Below are 23,376 nucleotides of genomic sequence, written 5' to 3' on the forward strand. Positions count from 1 at the left end.
TAGCCAATCAGGATGGAATATGAAATATCTGACAGATGCGTCTTGATCACATGACTATAGAGATACATTGTACCGATGTGCGTGATGTTTGGATAAAATCTGAAGGATTAATATCCAAAAATGTATTTGACATAAGTCGGCCTCCTGGTGGCGCTGTAAAAAGCAGATGTGAAAAATGCAGTGCAGATGTTTTTCCTTGGCCTCTAGGGAGTAGGCGTGCAAAGTTTCACGCAGATCGGTGCAGTTATAGTTAAAAATGCAAATCGGCCTGTTATAGCGCCACCATGAGGCTGATGTGAAAAGTTTTAAGTGCCATTTCTTCCTCGGCCTAGTGGGAATGTGCGTGTGCAATTTTATGGAAATGGCAAGCTGCGTTCATGATTTGAGGCAGTTTGTTCAAAACGGACCAATCCTGCAAACTTTGGATGGTAACCTTAGCCAATGAGGATGGAATATTGGAAATCGGACAGATCAGGGTTGATCACATGACTATAGAGATACTGTGTACCGATTTGCATGAGGTTTGGTTAAAAACTGTAGGAGTAATGGGGAAAAATGGGTTTTGCACAAATCGGCCTCCTGGTGGCGCTATGACAGGCCTATGTGAAAAATTTGAGGCAGAGGTTCTGAATTGGCATCCAGGGAGTGTGTGTGCACAGTTTCGCAGCGACCGGGCCAACGGTGCCTGAGATTTGGTGGTAACACACAGACAGGACACACGGACGGACGGACACACGGACACACGGACGGACGGACGGACAGGGGCGAAAACATACTCTCTCGCCATGCCTTTCGGCCTGGCGGAGACAATGATAATCATAACATGTGTCCTAATCAACGTGTCATAGTTATAACATGTGTCCCAATTATAACAAGTGTCCTCCTAATCATAACTTGTGTCCTTGTCATAATATTTGTCTTTGTGATAACATATCCTACTCATAACATGTGTCCTAGACTAGATATAGGCTAATATGTGTCCTAGTTATGACAAGTGTCCTCTAGTCATACCATTTCTCCTCGTCATAACATGTCCTAGTCGTAATGTGCATAAGCAGATGGGTTGGTGTACATTCTACTGTGATTCTACAACTCTTGAGAGTAGAATTTCCCTGGACAAGATTTAGGGAATTTGGTGGCCAGCCATCACATCAGTCAGGCGAGCCGGAGAAAAACACACTGTAATAAATGATTCATTATTCCTCTGTGTCTGTCTGATGGAGTGACAGACAAACCAAAAGGATTGCACCATGGATCCCTCTGCATTTGAAGCGTGTGTGTGCATTTGCTCGTGTGTGTGCGTGCGTGCAGCTAACTGTCTGTAAGTGTGCACGCATGTTTTTGTGTCTGTGAATAGATGGGTGGCGCGTGTTTTTGTGTCTTTGTGTCTGTGAATGAATGGGTGGCGTGTGGGTGCGGTGCATTCTGCCCATCAATCTGTTTCACTTGGGAGTGACAGTCCAACATTTGCATTCCAAAGAAAGGTGAAAATGCTACCAGGCTTGATTTGAATTGCTGCTGCCGAAATCGAATCCCATTCGCATGTGGCCTTTTCCCTCCAGAGAAGGGGTAAATCAAATTCTCCCTACAATGATTTATTATGATATGAGTAAGCACCCGTGACATACTGTGGGCATAGTATTTTCAAGTTTGTTTCTGCCCCTGGGGTCCACTGCATTATGTATATATCTGCTTCATCTAAACAAGAGGTTGCTGGAAAGCTTTTAATGCATTATTCAAGGTTATGCGATGCCCAACTCAGTTACTACTACACAAACGTTAAGTCACTTCACATAGAAGAAGGGATTTCAGTTTAATATGAGCCATGAATTTGGTCAAATATGTTACAGCTCATGCACTAATGAAAGTACTCTCATTGTGCGCTTAAGGCATACAGAATCAGAGGGCCATTACGATGTAACGGTAAAGTGGGAGGGGTAACATCCTAGAATTTTATGTTAAAAAGCCTACTTTTACCACATCTTCAAGTCCACCAGTGATCGCTTTTATACTTATATAAATTGTGTTTTGTTATTGTATTTACTGGCAAACCAACAAGCAAAAAGGGTGCACACCAGTGTTTCTGAACAACAATCCCTGAAGAAAACCCTATCTGGTCGAAACGTTGGTTGTCTTTCATTGAATTATTTTTTGCATCGTTGCTACGAGTGTGCAGCCTTTTTCTTCATTTTAAGTTGTTATTATTGTTATTATGTTAGTATTATACTATCACTGTTGTCACACAACTATATGTCTTGATTCGAGGTAATAAACTGTAACAAAATGATAATGATCCAGGGTTATTGTCACATTGTTATGATGTCATGATTCAAAGTGCTAAATAAAAAAATAAGGCTTCCAAAAAGGCTTAACGGCTCTGATTTCCTTGCAATTTTAAAATGGCTTAGGATTATGCACTTTCCAATTAACAAGTTAATTGGCACTATATATAATTTCTGAAAACAAGTGTCACATTGTGCAAATTTGTGTTGCTAGAAGTCATTGGCTGGTTAACATTACAGAAGTTTTAGAATAATGGAGTTGAGAAGTTTTGCTTTTGTGTGTGTGTGTGTGTGTGTGTGTGTGTGTGTGTGTGTGTGTGTGTGTGTGTGTGTGTGTGTGTGTGTGTGTGTGTGTGTGTGTGTGTGTGTGTGTTTTAAGGGTAAATACCTGTATGAATGAATGAACCATTGTAAAGCGCTTTGAGCACTTGGAAAAGCGCTATAAAAATGCAATTCATTATTATTATTAAATACAGCTTTATTTATACAGTAAATACAGCTTTAGTCACTTGACTTGGAGACTCCTTATAATACAATCATTGCTTTAACCCTATATCTGGTCACAAGCTACTGTACCTCTCTGATTCTCTCTATCAGGGTACCTCTAAATCAGCCTATGTTACTTTACTTGTATTATTAAGAAGTCAACTCTGTTAACTCTTGTAAAAAATAAATAAGTCAATTTCAACTTACATATACAATATGTGATGTCATGCTGTCCCAAATATTGTGTGTTGAAAATTACAAACAAATATGTCATGTTATGCTATATTACACTACGCTATTCCATGCCATGTTATTAAGTTAATGGAGGCTTCCCTGTTGTGTCTCAGGGGTGGACCTGCTGTCCCTGTTCAACCACCCCACGGCCCGAGAGGGCCAGCTGAAGTACTACACCATCAAAGTGCCACTGCGCGTTCAAAACCGCGACGAGGGGGTCAAAGGGGTGGAGGCTAACTGGCTGGATCACATGACCCAGCACTTCAACAACGGAGCGTCGCTGGTGGATGGATACTTTCACCTGGGAAGTGAGAATGGTAAGCTATAGCACATCACACAATGCATAACATACAGACAGTGGTGTATATCTAACAGTACATGTACTCAAGTACTGTACTTAAGTATGTTGAGGTGTTTTTACTTTACTGGAGTATTTCCAATTTTCTGTACTTTTACTCCACTACATCTCAGAGGCAAATATTGTACTTTTACTCCACTATAATTATTTAAACTTTAGTTACTTTGCAGATTTTTTACTTTATAGATTATTATATTATAAAACATACATCAGCCACTTTAGCCTTATTTTATACATAGGCTATTGAAAATAGCCGATCTACAAGCTCACAACGCGTCGCGATGCGACGCATTGTGAACTTGTAGAGCTGCTATTTTCAAACATTTTTGTACTTTTACTTTTGGTACTTTAAGTATATTTTGATGCGAATATACCTTTGTACTTTTACTCAAGTAACATTTTGAACACAGGCCTTTTACTTGTAACAGAGTATTTTTATATTGGGGTATTGCTACTTTTACTTAGTAAAAATATCTGAGATATCTGAGTACTTCTTCCACCACTGCATACAGACCACAGAGGCTCTCCAGATACAGTACGAATATGAAACAATTCTGTGGCCTCCTTATGACAATATAAAGGTAGTTCCCTATGTCTAGGGGAAGGAGGGAGGCAACATAAAAGACTGCTGAGGGAAACCCATTTTATTAGGATTTCACACAAGTTAACCTTAAAACAGAGAGGCACAGAGACAGATGAAATCAAGCAGCGGGAATATACTTTTGGGTGTGAGAAAAGAAAGAGAAAGATAGAGAATGAAGAAAGAAGAAATAGTGGAACAGCATACTGTAATGAGGATGAATTTAAATATAACAGTAACACGAAGCTAACCGTACGGTGTTCATTCTATATGCGTTCTTTCATGTCCTGTATACAAAATGGACTGGCGCACACATTCACAATGAAGACAATAGAGAACATCAGGGAAAGACTATTTTCACCTAATATTGAAGAGGCAACAGTCTGAAGAGAGTATTGAGCATTCTAGATACTTTAGGTGCACGCTATCCTATAATACAATAGAGAAGCCACGCGCATGCGCGACAGTGTACGGTGTTAGGCTCTCATACGGGTCCTTTTCACGGTCCCTCTCTCAATAGAAACTGATGGCCACTCGACCAGTGGTAGAGAGAGAGAGAGAGAGAGAGGCTCCCGTTGCGCAGGATGGACGGACGCACACACACACACACACACACACACACACACACACACACACACACACACACACACACACACACACACACACACACACACACACACACACACACACACACACACACACACACACACACACACACACACGTTCACACATAGAGGAGGGAGGGGGCTAGAGTAGCACTTACTTTCCTCTCTTGCAGTCAGTCGCGATAATGTCCGTATATACTCCATTAATCTCAGAGCTAGACCACACTAGGTCTCCGGGGACCCCCAGGGGGTCCGCGATGTATTCGCAGGGGTCCGGGGACTCCCAGGGGGTCCAGGGACCCCAGCGAAAACCTTATTAACGACGTTAATAACAACAGTTCCGCATGTGGCCCCATGCGGTCTGTGTGTTGTTTTCCTACAGTTGCCAGGTTTAGCGAGAGAAACAAACAACCAGGTTTATGAAAAAAGGCCAAAAGAAGCGAGCCCTTTGCCCCGCAGTGTCGAACTCTAGAGGTTCGGGCTGGTTCGCGGCCCGAATTTCTAGTATTGTACATGTGCACATGCTGGAAGGCCCCCCTTGGGAATATTTGCTTAGGGCGCCCACAGACTCTAGGATCGCTCCTGCCTGCACAATTAACAAGGTGTCTGCTAGCACATTCGGAGCCTTTCTTGTGCCGTATTGCTAAATTGAAGTCCAGAAAAAAAATCTAGAGAAACTGTGCCTGAATTATTTCTAAAATAAATAATTAAACCTAGTAAGCATTGTGCGTGTCCAATACCACAAGAGCAGCCAAGTCACAATTAAGCTCTCTACCTAATGGCTACCAAAATGATACTCACAAAACTTATGCCAAATCACCCTACTGAGCAAGCCCCACAGAACAAAAGCAAGCCCCCTGGTACCTGCCTAACATCTGAGGTATGCTGGGCTTGAGGTGCTTTAAAAGCAGCACTTCAGTGAACCCCAACCATGTGGCCAAGGACCTGAAAGGCTTGGCCCCACCAGAGAAAGAAAAAAAGAGAGAGTAGCGATGGAAGGACAGATTACTCAGTCCAGCTGGCCCACTCCCTAAACAACCAAGGAGATCACTGGCAGCTTGGTCACCAGCTCTCAGACACTATACACACTAGGGCTGCACAATGTATGGAAAATATATTGTTATCTCAATATCAAAATGCGCAAGAAGAAAATGTTTTAAGGGGAGTAGTGAGAAACTGTATTGATAAGTTGGTGGTATATTATTGTTAATAGCAGCTAGCCAGGTCAGGTGCAATGTTTTCAGTAAAACCATGTTGTTGGAAATATAGGCTACAGTAACCCATTTCTTATTTTCTTTCATATTTTTTTTCAGTGTGTGCATACAGTAGGCATTTCTTTTTTTTGTTCTGTAAGCAGCAAACCTAAGGCAGAAAGACGTTCAAACTGTATACTTCCATAATATGGATAATTGATATGACATATTATGTGTTTACTTAGTCATATAAATTATCGCAATATTCAATAATGTTATTGGATATGATTGGATATTATTGCATGTTTTCCTAATATCGTGCAGCCCTACACACACCATACATGTATAGGCCTACTCACCAGGAGGGAAAGACACAGCAGCCCACGCAGGGTTAGAACAGCACACCACTAAAACAACCACAGGATTACACAACCTAGGGAACAAAAAACACATAACTAACAAAGTCGCACACTGCACACAGACAAGAGCACCAAGTATTTTAAGACGGAAAGAGTGACCACCACTGTAAACAAACAACAAGTGTTGGACGCAGATAACAGTCCAACACAGAACAAACATGAAGGGGTGGACACATACAGTACAACACAAATTCTTAAAAGACAAAACGAGTGCCCGACATAACAGACAAGTTACAAGTAGCGAGTACCGCTACGGCCACTGAATGCTACACATTAAACAAGTAGAGAGGGAGGCTAATGTACATATCAAAGGGGTTCCTTTTCCCTAGAAAAATGAAAAAAGAACTGGCTTGGTGCCTAATTATGGAAACATGAAATGTTGAGGAGACTGAACCGGTGGAAAGTGATGGAACTACAGTAAGGGTGCCACCATTAGTGGCACTTCGTCGCTGGACTCAACTGAACTTGGGGAGCTTGGGGAGAACAGCTCAAAGTGCGGTATCCCGGTATGGATACTGGAGACTCCAACTTAGCATGCGCCCCAGCAGCCTCCTGACCAACCAGACTGCTCTCACCTCTCTGTTTAAGAGACACGGTCACTACCCCCCATAGTTACAGCAATCATACGCAGCCCAGCAGGCAACAATTAGCCTACCTAATAAAATGAGTTCCATTCACCATTCAGCTAGAGAAGACAAACAAGCCCCCAATGTCGAGGGGGAAGGAGGGAGGCAACATAAACGGCTGGTGAGGGAAGCCCATTTTTATTAGGATTTCACATTTTAACAAACATAATATCACAGCAACAACAACAACAACAACAACAACAACAACAACGAATGAACCAAACGGAACCACGGTTAAATCAAGTAAATGAAACCAAACAAACAAATCCTCAAACAAGTGCCTTGTGAGTGGAATCACACAATATCACAATGCAATGAACTAAGTAAGCCTCAGTTAACTATCCCACAAGATAACCTTAAAACATTGAGGCACATAAATAAATATGAATGTCATAAATCACAGCCAAAGGGTTAATGTCAGCACGTTGTAAACAGAGGTCTGTGGCTTGTGAGGAATGGGTCCAATATTTACTTCAGTGACTATGGGGCAAAAGAATGGGTCACATTATAATCTGTGCTCATGTGCACTTCTGTAATGTAATTAATAGACTCACAGTCTGCTTCTGGTCTCCTAAAGGGGTTGGCGGCTCCCACATGACACAGATACAGGAAATGAATAGAAGTTGGGGTGTCTCGGTTTCATCTCTACCGTCTCTGCCGACCTCACAAGGTGTTGGCAGTTCTTATCTGTGACCCAGCCCTACGATTGGTCCATCGATCTGCCTAGTAATCCTGTGACGGGCGGCTCCAGAACAAAGATACCGCAGAGAGCTGAGCAAAAAGAAAACACATACAGTACCCACACCCACAGTAATGACACACAGAAGGCTGTAACAAACAAAAGGTAATACATTTCCTAGTCCAGCGATTCTCAACCTGTGTGCTGGGGCCCACGTTGTAGGCCGTGAGGATATTAAAAGTAGACCCCCAAATAATTGGCAAAATACTATGATTTAAATGATAATATACCATCAATATTTAAAAATATATATATAACTGTGGTGTGGAATAACCCAGCCAAGGTAAATAAGAGTCATAATTCATTAATTGCTGAAAGTGAACGCCTCACTGACTCCGAAACATAGATAATTAAACTGATAACAAATGAGTGCCTCCCTGCATATCTTATGTCCCGAGAATGAATTATTATAATTCAATTTTTCTATTCTAATATATTTTGCATATCGTTGCTGTCGAGCGGAAACCTTGTATCTCCATATTTCAACTTTTTATGTTTTTTTTTAATTAATGCCCTACTTTGCTGTATAGCAGTGTCATGCAGAAGTAGCGAAAATAGCCATTCTACACGCTCACAATGCGTCGCATCACGATATGTTGTGAGCTTGTAAAATTTGCCACTATTTTTTTACATTTTTTATTTAAAAAAAAAAGTATTAACAAAAGCGTGCAATTAGATAATAACTAATTTCATCCATTTGCTTTTTCCAGTTTCTTAACAGTTTTGGATGTACAAGGTTTCCACCTGATAGCGATGATATTTCATGTGCTGTTAAGTTTATTGTTAATTGTTTATTTCGAATGCCTATTCGTCACTGCTGTGAAGGCTACTCTTCCTGGCGTCCAAACATTCACACCTAACAATCAAATTAAAACATTATACAATGGGAATTCCACCATTACATTGTTAAAACAAAAAAACAAAACAACAAAAATGTATGAAGATTTCGGTCTTCACATAACTCCATCAAGATTCCATAAATGATTACGTATGTACAAGGAAGGCAGGTGTAGAGTGAGATGCAAAGGATCTTTATCTATTTTCACGCTACTGTAGCTTACAGCCGACAGGATTAAATTGAAAAGCTCTGTGACCTAATGATTGCAAAGCAGGTAACGTTACAGAGGTGAACATGGTGCTGTGCAAAGTCAAAAAGCTCCTGCATTGTCCTGCTTGTTATTAGTAGCTAATTACATCAAACAGAAACACATCTCAAGATTCCGACAATCTGCAGCCATCATCGAAATCTCCAAATTTAGCGATGCCTTTGAGATCCATTGCTGAATGTGTGATGAGATGCTCTCTTCATTGCGGGAGACCATCTCAACCTCATACACATTAGGGACACGCTCGACAGCAAAGCAACACAATAAAGGATTTGGAGTGACAGAGAAAGAGGCACTTATTTTGATTGGACAATCATTGTGACAGCTAAACAGCCTGGGGCCAGGACTTAATGCTTCCACTTGCACTTCAGTATGTCATGTAATGACAGATATGTGTACAGTCTCCAAGGAATAGCGTGTTTGTGGGTGTTTTTTTCTTTCTAAGACGTGATGTCTGTTTCAATATGACTTCTATTGTTCCATTTATTCACACTTGCAAAAAGCATGCACACTTTTTTCCAGTTAAAATTCATAGAACAGATACAGCTATCCAGAACAACAAAACAGTCAAATCTCAGTGTTTATTTATCCATTTTTAACTCAGAGAGTGAGTGTACATTTGTTCGTTCCCACAACTTCAGCTCCACTGAAGTTGAAGTCACATGCTTAGCAGATCTACAAGCTTGTGACACATTGTGATCTTTAAATCGACACTGTTGTTTGACGAAAAATAAAATGGGCTTTATGCTACTGCCACCACCTACTGCTTTACAAGGCTCTACAGCTGCGATTCTCAACCTTTTTAATTTCAAGGGCCCCAGTTTGATATACTTTAGGTTTACCGGTAGGCCATTTGATAATATTTTTTTTAATCTCTGGGACTCTGTCAACACTGTAAAATGCTCAGTGCTAATTTAACTCTGAGAATGGGTCCATTTGCTTCCATTTGTACACTTGCAGAGTTACAGACCCGTAAAGGTCCATTTGGTTTCTAATTATAGTATCAACCATTTAGCTGGGGACCCCCTGGAACCCCCTCAAGGACCCCTGCGGGTTCCCAGGGGGAACCAAATTGAGAACCAGTGCTTAGCTGTCCTGTTCCCTGCGGTCATGTGGTTTGAGCTGTGATGTTGTGTAGTGTAGTGTAGTGTAGTGCTCCTGACGACCTGGGGTCCTCCTTACTGAAGTTTTTGGTTGGCATCACGATGCGTTGAGAGCTTGTACTGTAGATCGGCTAATTTCACTAGTTTGTGTCCTGGGGACTCAGGGAGACATCACATATCTTGTTTGGGCCTCGAGCTAAAACATTTGTGAACCACCGTTCTAAGGCACTTGCTGCACTATTTTGCCTTCTGATTATTTTTCTTTCAGATTTTCTTTCTGATTCTGTTTTTCTTTCCACACGTTCCACACTTCTTTGATAATGATGGAGGCCAGAACCCACACAATATTATAAACACCTTTTTGTACGTATGTGGTAAATATTTCTCCACCTTGTCAAGCACGTATAAATCACTTTTTTAAATGTTAACTGTCAGTATACATTGTCGTGCGAAGAATTCTTGTGTTGGTTTTTGTTGGCATTGTGGTGATTAATCCAGCCAGGCTGTCTCTCGATTAATGTGGGAGTTCACAGTCAAACCACCTTTGATATTTGCCAATGTACATACAGTATCACATTTTATATTCATCGGGTTTTCCTCATGCGCTTTTCCCAAATGACAAGTCACCTCTTTTGTGCCTCTTATGTGCCCGGCCATGGACTGTTTGATGTGCTCCATGACACACAAACACAGACAGACGGACACACACGCACGCACGCACGCACACACGCAAACAAACACGCACACACAAACGAACGCGCACACACAAACAAACACGCACACGCACACGCACACGCACACGCACACGCACACACACACACACACACACACACACACACACACACACACACACACACACACACACACACACACACACACACACACACACACTGTGTCTCCACATGCTCTCCTCCTCTCTTGAAGAAGGGTTTCCATGGTGAAGCTGGACAAGAGAGTATTGTATGCATATGCACACAATACTGTGCGTCGGGTCTGTGTGTGTGTGTGTGTGTGTGTGTGTGTGTGTGTGTGTGTGTGTGTGTGTGTGTGTGTGTGTGTGTGTGTGTGTGTGTGTGTGTGTGTGTGTGTGTGTGTGTGTGTGTGTGTGTGTGTGTGTGTGCACCTGCACGCATACAGCACATGTATGTTTAGAGGCAGCTCAGACGGTTTAATATCCCTGCATGTCTATAGCTGGGGGACAGGGTGGGATTGGGGTCGGTTATTATAGATATTACAGCGATATTGAGTTTACAAATCTGAGCTCACAGAGCCTCCTCCTGCACACGGGCCCCAGCGTCATTAGACATGCATTAAAGACACACACCATGCACACACAAACACACTCACACACCATGCACACACAAACACAGTCACACACTATGCACACACATACACAAACACAGTCACACACCAGAGCATGGTTCTCAAATCGTTTTAATTTCAAGGACCCCCATAACTGACACAAATGGAACGGGTCCATTTGGTTCCATTTGTACACTCAGAGTTACAGACCTGTCAGGGTCCATTTGGAACCCCATCAAGGAACCCATTTTCAGAACCACTGCATGACTAGAGTACACACACACATACAGTACAGTACAGTACAGTATACAATCATATGTGTCAATAAAATACATGCATGCCCCATAAAATCCTCAGTGTTCATTTATCCATTTGTGGCTCTGAGAGTGTACAGATGTAACCAGACCTGGACCTGTAAGGGTCCATGTGTTTACATCTGTACACTCTGAGTTAAATTAACATAGAGGATTTTACTGTGTACGGTCCTGTAAAACACACACCCCATACTTTGGCGTGGTTGATTAGGGAGGGGAGGAGGGGGCTGTTGATTTGAAAGAAATTGTGTTGACAAGGAGTTTGGCTTTGTTTCGGGTATAGCTTAAGCTATCTCCACACCCACGGCGAGGATTTGTAGCCCGGGCCGTGAGACATTGAGCTATTCATATGCATGACAGTCAGCCCTCGCTGCTTTCTATATTCAGGGCAAAGCCAAAGGAGGGAGAGCGTCAAGGATCTGCAGAATATGAAATTCCAATAAGGTATTATTTTAGCTGTGAAAAGATCCGTCTTTTTTTGTGTGTGTGTCGGGGAAATGCTGCACACTGAGACAAACATTAACTAGACGTGGAAATAGAACTGTGTGTGTGTGTGTGTGTGTGTGTGTGTGTGTGTGTGTGTGTGTGTGTGTGTGTGTGTGTGTGTGTGTGTGCGTGTGTGTGTGTGTGTGCGCGTGCGCGTGCGTGTGTGTGTGTATTTGTTCATGTGTACTGTACATGTGCATAATTGTGTTAGTTTAAAAAAATAAAATATACCTTTATTGATCCCCAGCCAGGAGTGAATTCAGGTGTCAGAGCAACAACGGTGAGAGTGGTGAAACACACCTGTGTGTCCATTCAACCTCTTCCATAAAACAGCCTTAACTACAAGATGAAATCTGCCCGGTAACCCACAGGTTACCTAGAACCCCCCCCCCCCCCCCCAACCTCAGACTCTATGGGGGAGAGCACTGTCCAATCCAAACAAATCTCTCTCTCTCTCTCTCTCTCTCTCTCTCTCTCTCTCTCTCTCTCTCTCTCTCTCTCTCTCTCTCTCTCTCTCTCTCTCTCTCTCTCTCTCTCTCTCTCTCTCTCTCCCTCTCTCCCTCTCTCTCTCTCTCTCTCACTCTCACTCTCTCTCTCTCTTTCCTTCTCTCTGCATTGCCGACTGTCCTGTTTGAAATATAGATAAGGTGTCAGAGGCCTGTCTCCATTTCTCTGAGGCAGTGCTAAGCACACATGTTTAAATCATGTCTGCAGACATGACTGCAGGCTGGCAGAGGTCAACTGGACATCAAGCAAGATATATAGGTGTGTGACTCCTTACACCCCCACACACACTCATGTATGCACACATGATATACTTACATGTGCGCACATACACATAATAAATGATAAATGCTTGGATTTGGATTCGCGAGATTTCCTTTTTATTTAAGATGAGGTGAGATTAAAATTGAAGAGGTTCATGGATCTGGAACGATTGGGGGAAAGTGGTCTGTCTGCCTCCTTATTACAGAGGAGACTGAGGAGAACTTCTTAGGTGGTCTCACTTACTGTAGGTATGTCATTTATGAGTGTAACAACACATTTGTACAACAAATAGCGATTGCATTTCTTTCTCCAAAATAAGGATACAAGGGTTAGTGTAAACATACATTTGAACTAAATTGTTAAATTGTGATATTATCAAAAATGATTATCAAATTATCTGAGTGTGTGTGTATATATATACTAGAGGTTCGGGGCAGAGGTTCGGCCTTCACCCCTATATGTCGCACTGCCGATCCGACGCATAATGTCTAAGTCATATTTGTTGGAGGCTTTGTCAGAGTACCTACCGGTCCTACCCGTCTACTGTGTCCCTTTTTTGCCCATATACTGTATGGAGATGTTTGTTTCTGTCTGTATCATAGAGTTAAAAATGATAGAGAGGGCACCGGAAATCCCAGCCCATTCACTTGTATGGAGTCGCTCACCCAGCGCATACTCCCTTTTCACCCCCTTCTCCCGGGTTGGGAAATGTGACGGGTGGGCCTATCTGGGGCCTATGTGATGCGTTTTGCGTTACTCTGCGCGTCGTCTGGCATGCGCAGTAGTTTCACTTCCGTGCGCAACCCTGTGCGCAAGCTCGTGAGTCAAGCCCATTGGTCAAAACCGTTTTAGCTCGTTCATGTGTCTGGCCCCAGCCGTAATAAGCCGCAGTACCTATGATTGGCCACCATGTCCAATGCGCTTCACTGCTCCCTTCCGGTTTTGGGGGCTTGGTCTATCTACCTGTGTCACATTGATGTTAGACAACACACTCCATATTTGGGCGTGGCTACACTTAGGCAAAGTCCAAGGGTTTTTATTCACAAAGGAGGAACGGGGGTAGGGGAAGGCAAAGGCAGGCAAGCAGGCAGGCAACTGAAGCAGAGGAGAAAAGGAGTAGGTCAAAAACAAAAAACACTGGGAGCAAAACAGGAACACAGTAGAACAGGAATGCACATGTATATATATGTGTGTGTGTGTGTGTGTGTGTGTGTGTGTGTGTGTGTGTGTGTGTGTGTGTGTGTGTGTGTGTGTGTGTGTGTGTGTGTGTGTGTGTGTGTGTGTGTGTGTGTGTGTGTGTGTGTGTATACAGGTGTATATATAGCATACACACACACAAACACATTTTGACACACAAACACAAATCACTACAAACTCCTCTCAGTGTGTCTTAAACTGTGTGTCAGTGCTGCCGTGTGTCAGCACTAGGAGTCAAGTCTTCACTGCTTTGTCTCTTCTCTGCTTTTCTCTCAGTCATTTCAGCTGCTCAGTGTCACTGGGGTGTCACTCACAATATCCCTGCCGCTCCATCTAGCTAGCAGCATGCCCTTCCACTTCCTTTGTCGCCATATTCATTTTCGGTCCTCTTGCTGTCACTGCCACCCATTGTGAGCTTGTACATCTCTGCTATTCTCTGAAAATAAAGCAGAAACATTTGGAATATTTTCTAACAACGCAAGTATTTTTCAGATGGAGGTCTGAAACCAAATACATTCATTTGGGGGTGACATGAAAAAGTTGCAGAACCACTGCTCTAGTCGGTGCTCAGTCGCAGATAAGCAGATGATCATGTTTATTCGTGTGGACCATAACTCCCTCAGCCCCCCCGCCCGCCCCCCTACCACCCCCCACCCAACCCCACCCGCTGCGTGCCCTGTGAGCAACCTTCTCCCTGTCTCATTCAATCGCTCCGTCTCTCTCTCTGTCTGCTGAGTGTCGGCCTATGTTATACCCACAGACAGGCCGTTCAGTCTAAAGCAAAGAGACAGAATGGCCGTGCCTGTCTCACCTGACTGATTCTGCAGCTTGGCGTGAACCCGCAGCTGTGGGACAGCACACATCTCCAAGGGGGCTTTTCAATTACATGGTGCGCAGGGATGGGTAATGAATGAGGTACAATGTGTGGGGGGGCTGTGTGGAGGAAGGGGGGGAGGGAGGGCTTTGGGTGAACAACGACAATGTCTGTACGTGAAAGAGCTAAGAGACGGCAGAAAGATGTCCTCCATTGAGTACACTCAGAGCCTAATGGGGTTTTCTGGGAGAAGGGATAAAGGAGCCTGTCGTTCTCCCCGTTCTTCTCTTCATCTCTCTTTCTATCTCTCATTCTCACTCAGCTCCCCCTCTCTCTCTCTCTCTCTCTCTCTCTCTCTCTCTTTCTCTCTTTCTCTCTTTCTCTCTTTCTCTCTTTCTCTCATTCTGCACCCTTCACTCTCACCATCTCTCGTCCTCTCTACTTTCTTTATCACGTCTGCTCTCTCCCCCAGCCAAGGCTCTCCAGCCACCCCTCAATCCCCTATTATTAGGGCCCAGTAATGAAATGGTGTCTCATGGTGATGCCTAGGCCCCAGCAAACTGTATTAGTGTGTAAATGGTGCTAGCTGGAGTAATGAGAAAGCACTCTGGCCAGCCGGAAACCCTGGACTGGGCATTGCATTATGTGTGCGTGCGTGCGTGCGTGCGTGCGTGCGTGCGTGCGTGCGTGCGTGCGTGCGTGCGTGCGTGCGTGCGTGCGTGCGTGCGTGCGTGCGTGCGTGCGTGCGTGCGTGCGTGCGTGCGTGCGTGCGTGCGTGCGTGCGTGCGTGCGTGCGTGCGTGCGAGCGAGCGAGCATGTGCATGTAATGTGCACTGTACTTCAAAAGAGACATTGGGTGGAGCGGGCGCAAGCCCCCGGGCTCTGACTGCCTCGGATGCCAATCCCGTGATTCTTCGCCTCTGAGGATCCAATGAAATGGAAGCTTATGAGAATCTATTGGGTCGGTCTCGTGCAATCTCAACAGTGGCCTATAGTGTCAGCATCAATGTCTTGTTGTGCCTCGCTTCATTTAAGCCCTTTTAGGGTGTATCGTACAGGCTTAGCCGAAAGCTTTATTCTTTAATGGCGGTCAGATTGGTATCGTTAAGTCTGCAACCACATTTCCCATCCCAAAGATCTGTCCGCGCATCCAGCTTAGGGTCTGCTTTCCCCCCCAGGGGGAGACTACCTGGTTCTCTCACTCTCCATAATGTTGTGAGCATCGCTCATATAAATGACCCATGCTGCTGGCTGTGCTGTGCATATAATATATACTGTGTGTGTGTGTGTGTGTGTGTGTGTGTGTGTGTGTGTGTGTGTGTGTGTGTGTGTGTGTGTGTGTGTGTGTGTGTGTGTGTGTGTGTGTGTGTGTGTGTGTGTGTGTGACAGAGAGAGGGGGGGTTACTAAGGAAGCAGGAAGGCCTGGAGGGTTTGCGGCCAGACACTCTCCATCCTGTAAATACTCTTTTCATGGCTGAATTCCCCCCCCCACCCATCTCTCTTTCATTCTCTGCAGACGTACTGCCCAAGTCGGTGGAAAGTGTCTTTATCTTCCAAGAGGCTACGGAGAGTGAGCAAAGTGCGGCCAACCCCACATACGATGCCATCGTGGTGGAGCAGTGGACCATCATTGACGTAAGTCTATATACATAATATTTATGTATGTATTCAGATACTCTGTGGCAGGTCAGTATGGTCCGACATGATGACATCGTGTCAGTATTTTTACTTTTTTCTGCACAGCCATGTCATTGCAATCTCCCAGAACCAGACCATGGAGACGAGACTATCGAGCTTGAGGACACCATTCGAAGTGATAGGGCGACAGAAAAGAACAGGGCGGCCGCGTCCATTGAGTTCAGTTGCGCCATGTTATATTCGGTTCCTCAAGCTATATAGTTGCTCACCATACTGTTGATACAGTAGGTCCTCTCGGTGTGCAGGGTGCAACCTTTACACGTGAAGTTGCTGTGTAGAAAATTGGAAACACATATGATGAAATTATGTCTGACTACTGACCTATCCAACAAGTATCTGAATATCTGTATATTCTGGGCCAGAATTTGTACTTGCATTGAATGAACATTAAAGATATAGATTGATATACTTAGTACATATTACTATACGTAGATATACTGGAACAGGGTTGACATTTGACACTACTGTGGTTTTATTTTAGCACATTGTAATACACATTAATTGACATGCGCCAGCTATTACAAAACCTTTCAACACAACAACCATCAGTAAGTTGTGGTAAAATGTAATGAGCTACAACGTAAATGACCCAAAGCAGGCACAGGAATTTTTGGAAAGGACGGTTTCTAAGAATGGAGCTTTTTCAAAAGTGTTTTCATTTGGATGTGTCACAAACGTTCTGCCAACCTTTTCCCCGCAAACCCAACGGCAAATCTGGCAAATCTCAATTTATGGGACATGTGTCGCAGTGGCCTGTCTTATCTGGAGCAAACAAGCCCTTATCTGGCCAGCGATTAGCAGCCCCCCTTTAGCACAATTTCCAAGTTGGAAATTGATTTCTGTCTACTTCTAAAGGCTTTGCAGACATTTAACTGTCACACGTGTGTGTGTGTGTGTGTGTGTGTGTGTGTGTGTGTGTGTGTGTGTGTGTGTGTGTGTGTGTGTGTGTGTGTGTGTGTGTGTGTGTGTGTGTGTGTGTGTGTGTGTGTGTGTGTGTGTGCGCGTGCTTGCTGATGCTATCATAGTAATCGAATTCAGACTTTCAACGCCCAGAGCCGTCAGAGTGTGAAAGGAGGACTTTTGTCCCCTAAATGTGACTCTCTTATTGTCCATTCCAGGGTTGATGACCAGATGTACAAATAAAAAGACCCGTACTAACGCTTGACTTCAACTGTATACTCCTTCCGCATTTAAATCAATAGTAAGAATTAATAGATTTCAAAGCATCTTTAGAAAATTACAACAGAGAACAGAGCATCTAGACAAACCAATGTTCATGAGCAGCAAGATCCAATCAACGTTTGCCCAGACTATAAAAAAAATGTTTCACTTGACTGATCAACACAATGCAGACATTAGTTTGACATTACATTATTTCACAAGCCCTCACATCATCCACATCCATTTTTGTGATAACTGCCTTAAATTGATATGCAAAGTGCCTTCACAGCTCATTGTTGTTTCGTTGCCATGCAGGATAATTACAATGAAAAATCATGCAGAATATTGATTGGGAAGGGCTTTTTCTTTTCCTTCGTCTTCTTCGTCCTCCTTTCTCTCCAGTGCGCAACACTCTAATTTAGCCAAGAGACTGACAGGTGGTTGAATTCACGAAGCTCACAAAACATCAGAACAAGCTGTCGGCTGAGGATATGCAATCAATATTGTTGTGTTCAAGTGGCAAGAGTGGATTCTCTCAAGGGTGATACATTACATTGCAGTAATGGTCACTGTCAGTACATTTCAGAAAGGTTCTGTTTTAATTATTTACTATTTTACATCTAATCAATGCTTTTGCCTGATAAAAGCACATATTGCCTCTAGAGGCACAAATTCTCACAGGTGCTCTCCATTATTGATGAACATTGGTGGTTTCATTCCAAAATGAGATCATCATGTGAAAAGTGAAAACATATTGATCACAATGAAAACTCAACATGGTTCCAGTTAAGTACAGAAGTTCTTAATTGACAACATTATAACACTATTAGAATGGATCAGTAATATTCTAAAAATACTAAATGATTAACCTTTTTACCTGCATGCGTGAATTCATAGTCTCATTTGTCAAGAGGTTAAGCATATCGTAAGGTCACACAGCGTTAAAGGTTAGATAGAATAGGTATATAAACGTACATATGGGATCGCAAGGCCTACACTTTCCCTGTTGGAGGATGCTACTAGCCTGGTAAACCACCCGGTCGCGGAATTCAATGAAAATGAAATTGAATTCCACGACCGGGTGGTTTACCAGGCTAGGATACTACTATATATACTATACTTTATATCTGTAAGTTAAAGTACAATGTTAATGATCTTACATGTTTTGTCATTCCCTCCAGTTGTCAAGGTGGTCCATTCAGTGAGACTACAGTCATTGCACAACTTGAGTTTTCACAATCAGCGTAGTGTATGTTGGTGGCCCCAAGTGTCAGTTGCGTGACACTGGAGCTCATTGCAGTAAATGTGTAACAAGTTAATCAGGGACAATGGGGTTGATTTTATTAGTTGTCATTCCCTTTTGTGATTGAGATTGATAAAGCACTTCTATTTATTATATTTTTTTGTCAATCTCAAATTAGCGTTAAATTCAATTTAACACCAAACAGCAAATCTTCTATTTAGTTTGCACCGTTTTATGAACATTTGAATTTTTCAATTTGAAAAAGTGACTTCATGCAGATGTTGGGTAGGTGCCCTAAAAATATTAAAAATAAAGATGCAGCCATTTTCTACAAGGAAATGTATTATTTCCTTTTACAGCAAATGAGTAAAATGACCCAAATAAATAAATCCCTAAATGGATGCTGCTGGAATGCTCTCTAAACAAATAATTATGTTTCTATAGTTATTTGCAGGAGCAGCCTTGGACAAAATGCACTGAAAGGCAAGCTCTGTTATCATTGAACTTCACAGGAACAACAAAAATAAAGCTTGTAACCAACCTTGGTGTCAGTACATCTGCAGGGCAGAGTTCTTACTTATCACCAGAGGCAAGATACAGTTCAGCAGTAAATTAGCCTATTTCCGCTTGAAATGTTTTGCACAGAAATACAGCAGTCAAGGAGAATAAGAGGTACAAAAAATGTAATTGATTGAGCAATTTGAAGATGCACCAATATCCTGCTCATGTGCTGTGAGTATGACTGTGAGGGTGCTGCTAGAGAAATGATGGTCCTTTAGAGATTCTTTCATGCATTCTCAAAGAGCTTTTTATGATGACAACAGATCCCAAGAGGGCATACTTAACTGTTATTATGGTGCGATGGCACATTATAAATACTATACCATTGGTGTATCATAATCAAAGTTAAGATTTAAAAAAAAGAAATCAATCAGGGTTAATGGGCCCTATCAGAGCAGGAATGCATCATTTACCAGTCAGATTGCCTGACTGGTAAATTATGCTAGTTAGCTGTCAAAAGTTAATGAAGATCTTCTATGTAGAAACAGCTATAGCACGGTTCTATAAATACTCCTTCTACTACTATTTAGTACAGTATATCACTAAAATGGCTCTGTTATGGTACAATCTAAAATAACTGCTTCATGTGGTGCTGTGACCCTTTCTGTGCAGAGTGTGGTCTACATTTGCCAAGGGTGTGATTTATACGCGCATTAGTTGCACGCCAGTGTCGCGCACTGAAAATAGCCGATCTGCGACACGTTTGTGAGCTTGTACATCTGCTATTTTGGGTGTGGGACACAACACACAAGCAAGTATAAATCAGGCATAACCTTGAGTGTATTTATGATTGACAAAAAGGTGATATTATAAATAATTCACAGCCACTGCTGGAATAGATGCACACACATCAGCATCACTCTTGACTGGAAGTGACACATAGACTGGAGACACATTCTAGGATATGGCTTTTAATACACGGCATCTCTTGGTGGCTGCTGTAGACTACTGAACAGTACTGTATGCAGCATAACTGTGCATGTGCAACATATTTCAACCGTCACTTATCCAGGGAAGGTTTGCTCAGGAAAAAAATAGCTTACTTTTCAGCAATCCTCTACTTGTCATCCATACAGGTACACATTCATACTTGGCTGGGTGGGAACATTGATTGATGTGCAGGTGTATATAACAGACTAACCGCACTCTCAAAATGTTCTCAAGTGTTCAGTAATCACAGGTTGTCACCTGATTTATACTTGTTTGGTTGTGCACTGGTGTCTCACACTCACACAAAAAAACAATCTACAAGCTCACGCGTTGTGAGCTTGTAGATCGGCTCAATTACAAAACAGGCATTAGGGATTTAAGTGAACAGTAAGTACATCAGAAGAGAGAGGACCTATAAGAGGAATTGGACAATATTTATTTTTAGAACATCTTTTGAAAATCTTCCTATGTTTTCCCAGAGTTGTCAAAAGCAAGGAAGATGCAATTTGATCAGTCATGTTTAACACCCTACAAAAGAGTAAATGACAGGAGATGTTATTTGATGAATAAACCTTAAGAAAATGTCTACTTTTGCAGAATAACAGCTGAAAGGAGCTCAACAGCAGTGACATTGTTGTTGTGGTTGTCCCAGAAACAGTACTTCACAGTCTGCAGAAACCAAATTACGTCCAAAATAAGATTAGGGTCCCACGTGGATGGCCGAAGGAAAAAGGAGAAGGAAAAGATTGAAGATAGAGCCAGTTTTAGACATGACGAGGAGGACACCTCAGACATGGGATGCGTTGTTGTGCACGTGCATGTGGTCGTGAGTCTGTACCATAGTCTATGTGCGTGAGTGCATGTCTGTTCAGTCACTCATCTGCTTTAAGTCAGGATCCCATAAAGAATTGTGTGGTGGTTGGAGGAATGTGAATACAACAACATTATCCCTGCTGCAACTCTCAGAAATTCGTTTAAATCACAGCTAAAACACCTTTCTGTTTGATGCTGTTTGCTGATTTACAAATTAACTTGGCTTGCCGTGCCTTGCTTTATAATGTTGGTGCAAACTTAACTTAACTCTTAAAAGTTTATCTGCATGAATTTATTCAGAATTTTAACCACTTAAACATTGACCCCTGACCAGGGTTCCCCAGGGCTCTATTTTAGGCCACCTACTTTTTTCCCTCTTTCCCATCCGTCTTTGCTGAAAATAGCTTGTGGATCTTGTAGATCTTTTTCGCCAAATGTTTGCCCCAGAATAGGGACCTAGGGATCAAGTGGTTCATTGATTAATAATACTACAAGAATGTTCATGAAATATGCCTGATTCTAAAGGTATGCCTGCGTGCGTGCGTGCGTGAGAGGGTACAGTAGCTACTGTATGTGCATGTGTGTTGTTGTGGGTGGCAGAGAATGATCGTTAAAGCATATCCTTTGGCCATGATATCTCTTTCCTTTGTGACTGAGGTGAGAGAGGAGGTGACCTAGATAGAGGCAGAGTAATTTGCACCGTCCCTGCATGTGTGAGATGAAGCGCGTGCAGCTGGCTGACGTGATGATGATGCTGATGGCAGGGTGGATGGTTGACTTCAGAGAGGTTTCATTCCAGGAGCTGTTCATAGGGTAGCTATGATTTGAGCCCTTATGACAAACACCAGTACCAGTAACTACCAACCACAACTTGTTTCAGACTTTTTAACCACTTAAACCCTAGACTTATAGCAAACTGGACCTGGGTTGGCTCTGTACTTTGCACTCATTTCATGACTTGAATGCTAATGGTTCAACGTAGGCGTAAGTAAAGCCTATTTAAAGCCTATATATATGACAGTGCCGCATGCCTGATCTATAAACTGATATTTTCGACGCAGTGATTAGATCGGTAGATGGCAAGTGAAATCCCTTGTGCGATGGAGTATAAATTCAGCTTTAGTGGGGGTTGAGACGCTTTGGACCGTGATTGAGAGCCGTTTCACACTCAGGTCCCGGGTGCGCACTCCAGACCGCTTGGCTAGTGTGAATGTAGCGAATCGACCCGCGAAACGGATCACCGTTCCGTTCCCGAAACCACCTCGGGAGGCAGTTTCGGATCCGGATCATGCGTTTTCGGGTACGGTAGCTGCAATGTGAAAGCAAGCGTACCGTTAGACGGAAGTGGCCCGCTATTTGGAATAGGTGACGGTATATAAACTCGACAAAAACAGCCAACAAAAACACGTCGCAGATCAATCCACAGGGGTTCAACCATGGCCGTAACATATCCACACCAAGCAGTAGCACAGCAGAGCAGTGCTCTCTGTAGGCTGGAATCCAACCGTTGCGGCATCCATCCGTTGGATGCCGCATGTGTTGGACGCCTGTATGTTGGATCATGCCGTCTGTCAGCGCAGCACCGGTTTGAAAAAAAGGAAAAAGACACACCGACATTCCATAGGCTAAATCAATGCATTTTGTGATCGCATCGCACAACTAATAGCCTACTAAAACTAACGGGGAATACCAGAAAATAATAATATTTTGACATACGGGAGAAACGGTTGGTGCGGATATTTAAATTGGATCTCTACTACATATCTTTGCTGTTAGGAAGAAACCCTGTATCCCATATTGCAACTTTTAATGCTTTTTCATCATAAATGAATGCCCTATTGTCATACAGTGTCACACAAAAGTAGCAAAAATAGCCAAGCTACAAGCTGAAAATGCGGTGCAATGCGACACATTGAGCTTGTTGATCCACTATTTTTGATATTACAATATAGAGCAGATAACCACACTGATCTTGCATTGGAAAATATAATTTTTATTTTAAATATGAACAAAGGCAGGAGATGCACGTCCCCACAGTTCTTTTTTACACACAGTGCTGGACCCACAAATCATAAATAAATAAAAATAAAAAGGTGAGTCTGCACATAAACTGCTCTAGTCTTTTTAAATTATAACCAAAGCTCTAAAGTTAACGTTTCTCCCATGTAGGGCTAATAAATTAATACATAAAATAAGGAGACTCTTTTTAAATAACCAAAAGTGAACTTTCTCTTATTATTATTATTACTTTAGAGACTATGGCAAGCGCGATCCTATCACACACCTTCCTACATGACCAGCTATGGCTTTGCAGTCCAGAGGATGAGATTAAACAACAGACAGGCAGCGTTGCGGAAT

General features: G+C 42.8%; 1 protein-coding gene across 1 annotated transcript in view; it reads left to right on the forward strand.

The window, feature by feature from the left end:
- Positions 1-23,376, forward strand: part of rftn1b (raftlin, lipid raft linker 1b) — a gene marked incomplete at its 5' end in the record, with an annotated part of 60,028 nt that overhangs the window by 23,481 nt on the left and 13,171 nt on the right. Inside the window, 2 exons of the mRNA XM_080425861.1 lie at positions 3,116-3,319; positions 16,129-16,247. Of these exons, the coding sequence (XP_080281987.1) occupies positions 3,116-3,319; positions 16,129-16,247 (323 nt within the window). The remainder of the gene's footprint in view (positions 1-3,115; positions 3,320-16,128; positions 16,248-23,376) is intronic.

Source organism: Gymnoscopelus braueri (genome assembly GCF_963280865.1).
Source record: "Gymnoscopelus braueri genome assembly, chromosome: 4".
NCBI lineage: Eukaryota > Metazoa > Chordata > Actinopteri > Myctophiformes > Myctophidae > Gymnoscopelus > Gymnoscopelus braueri.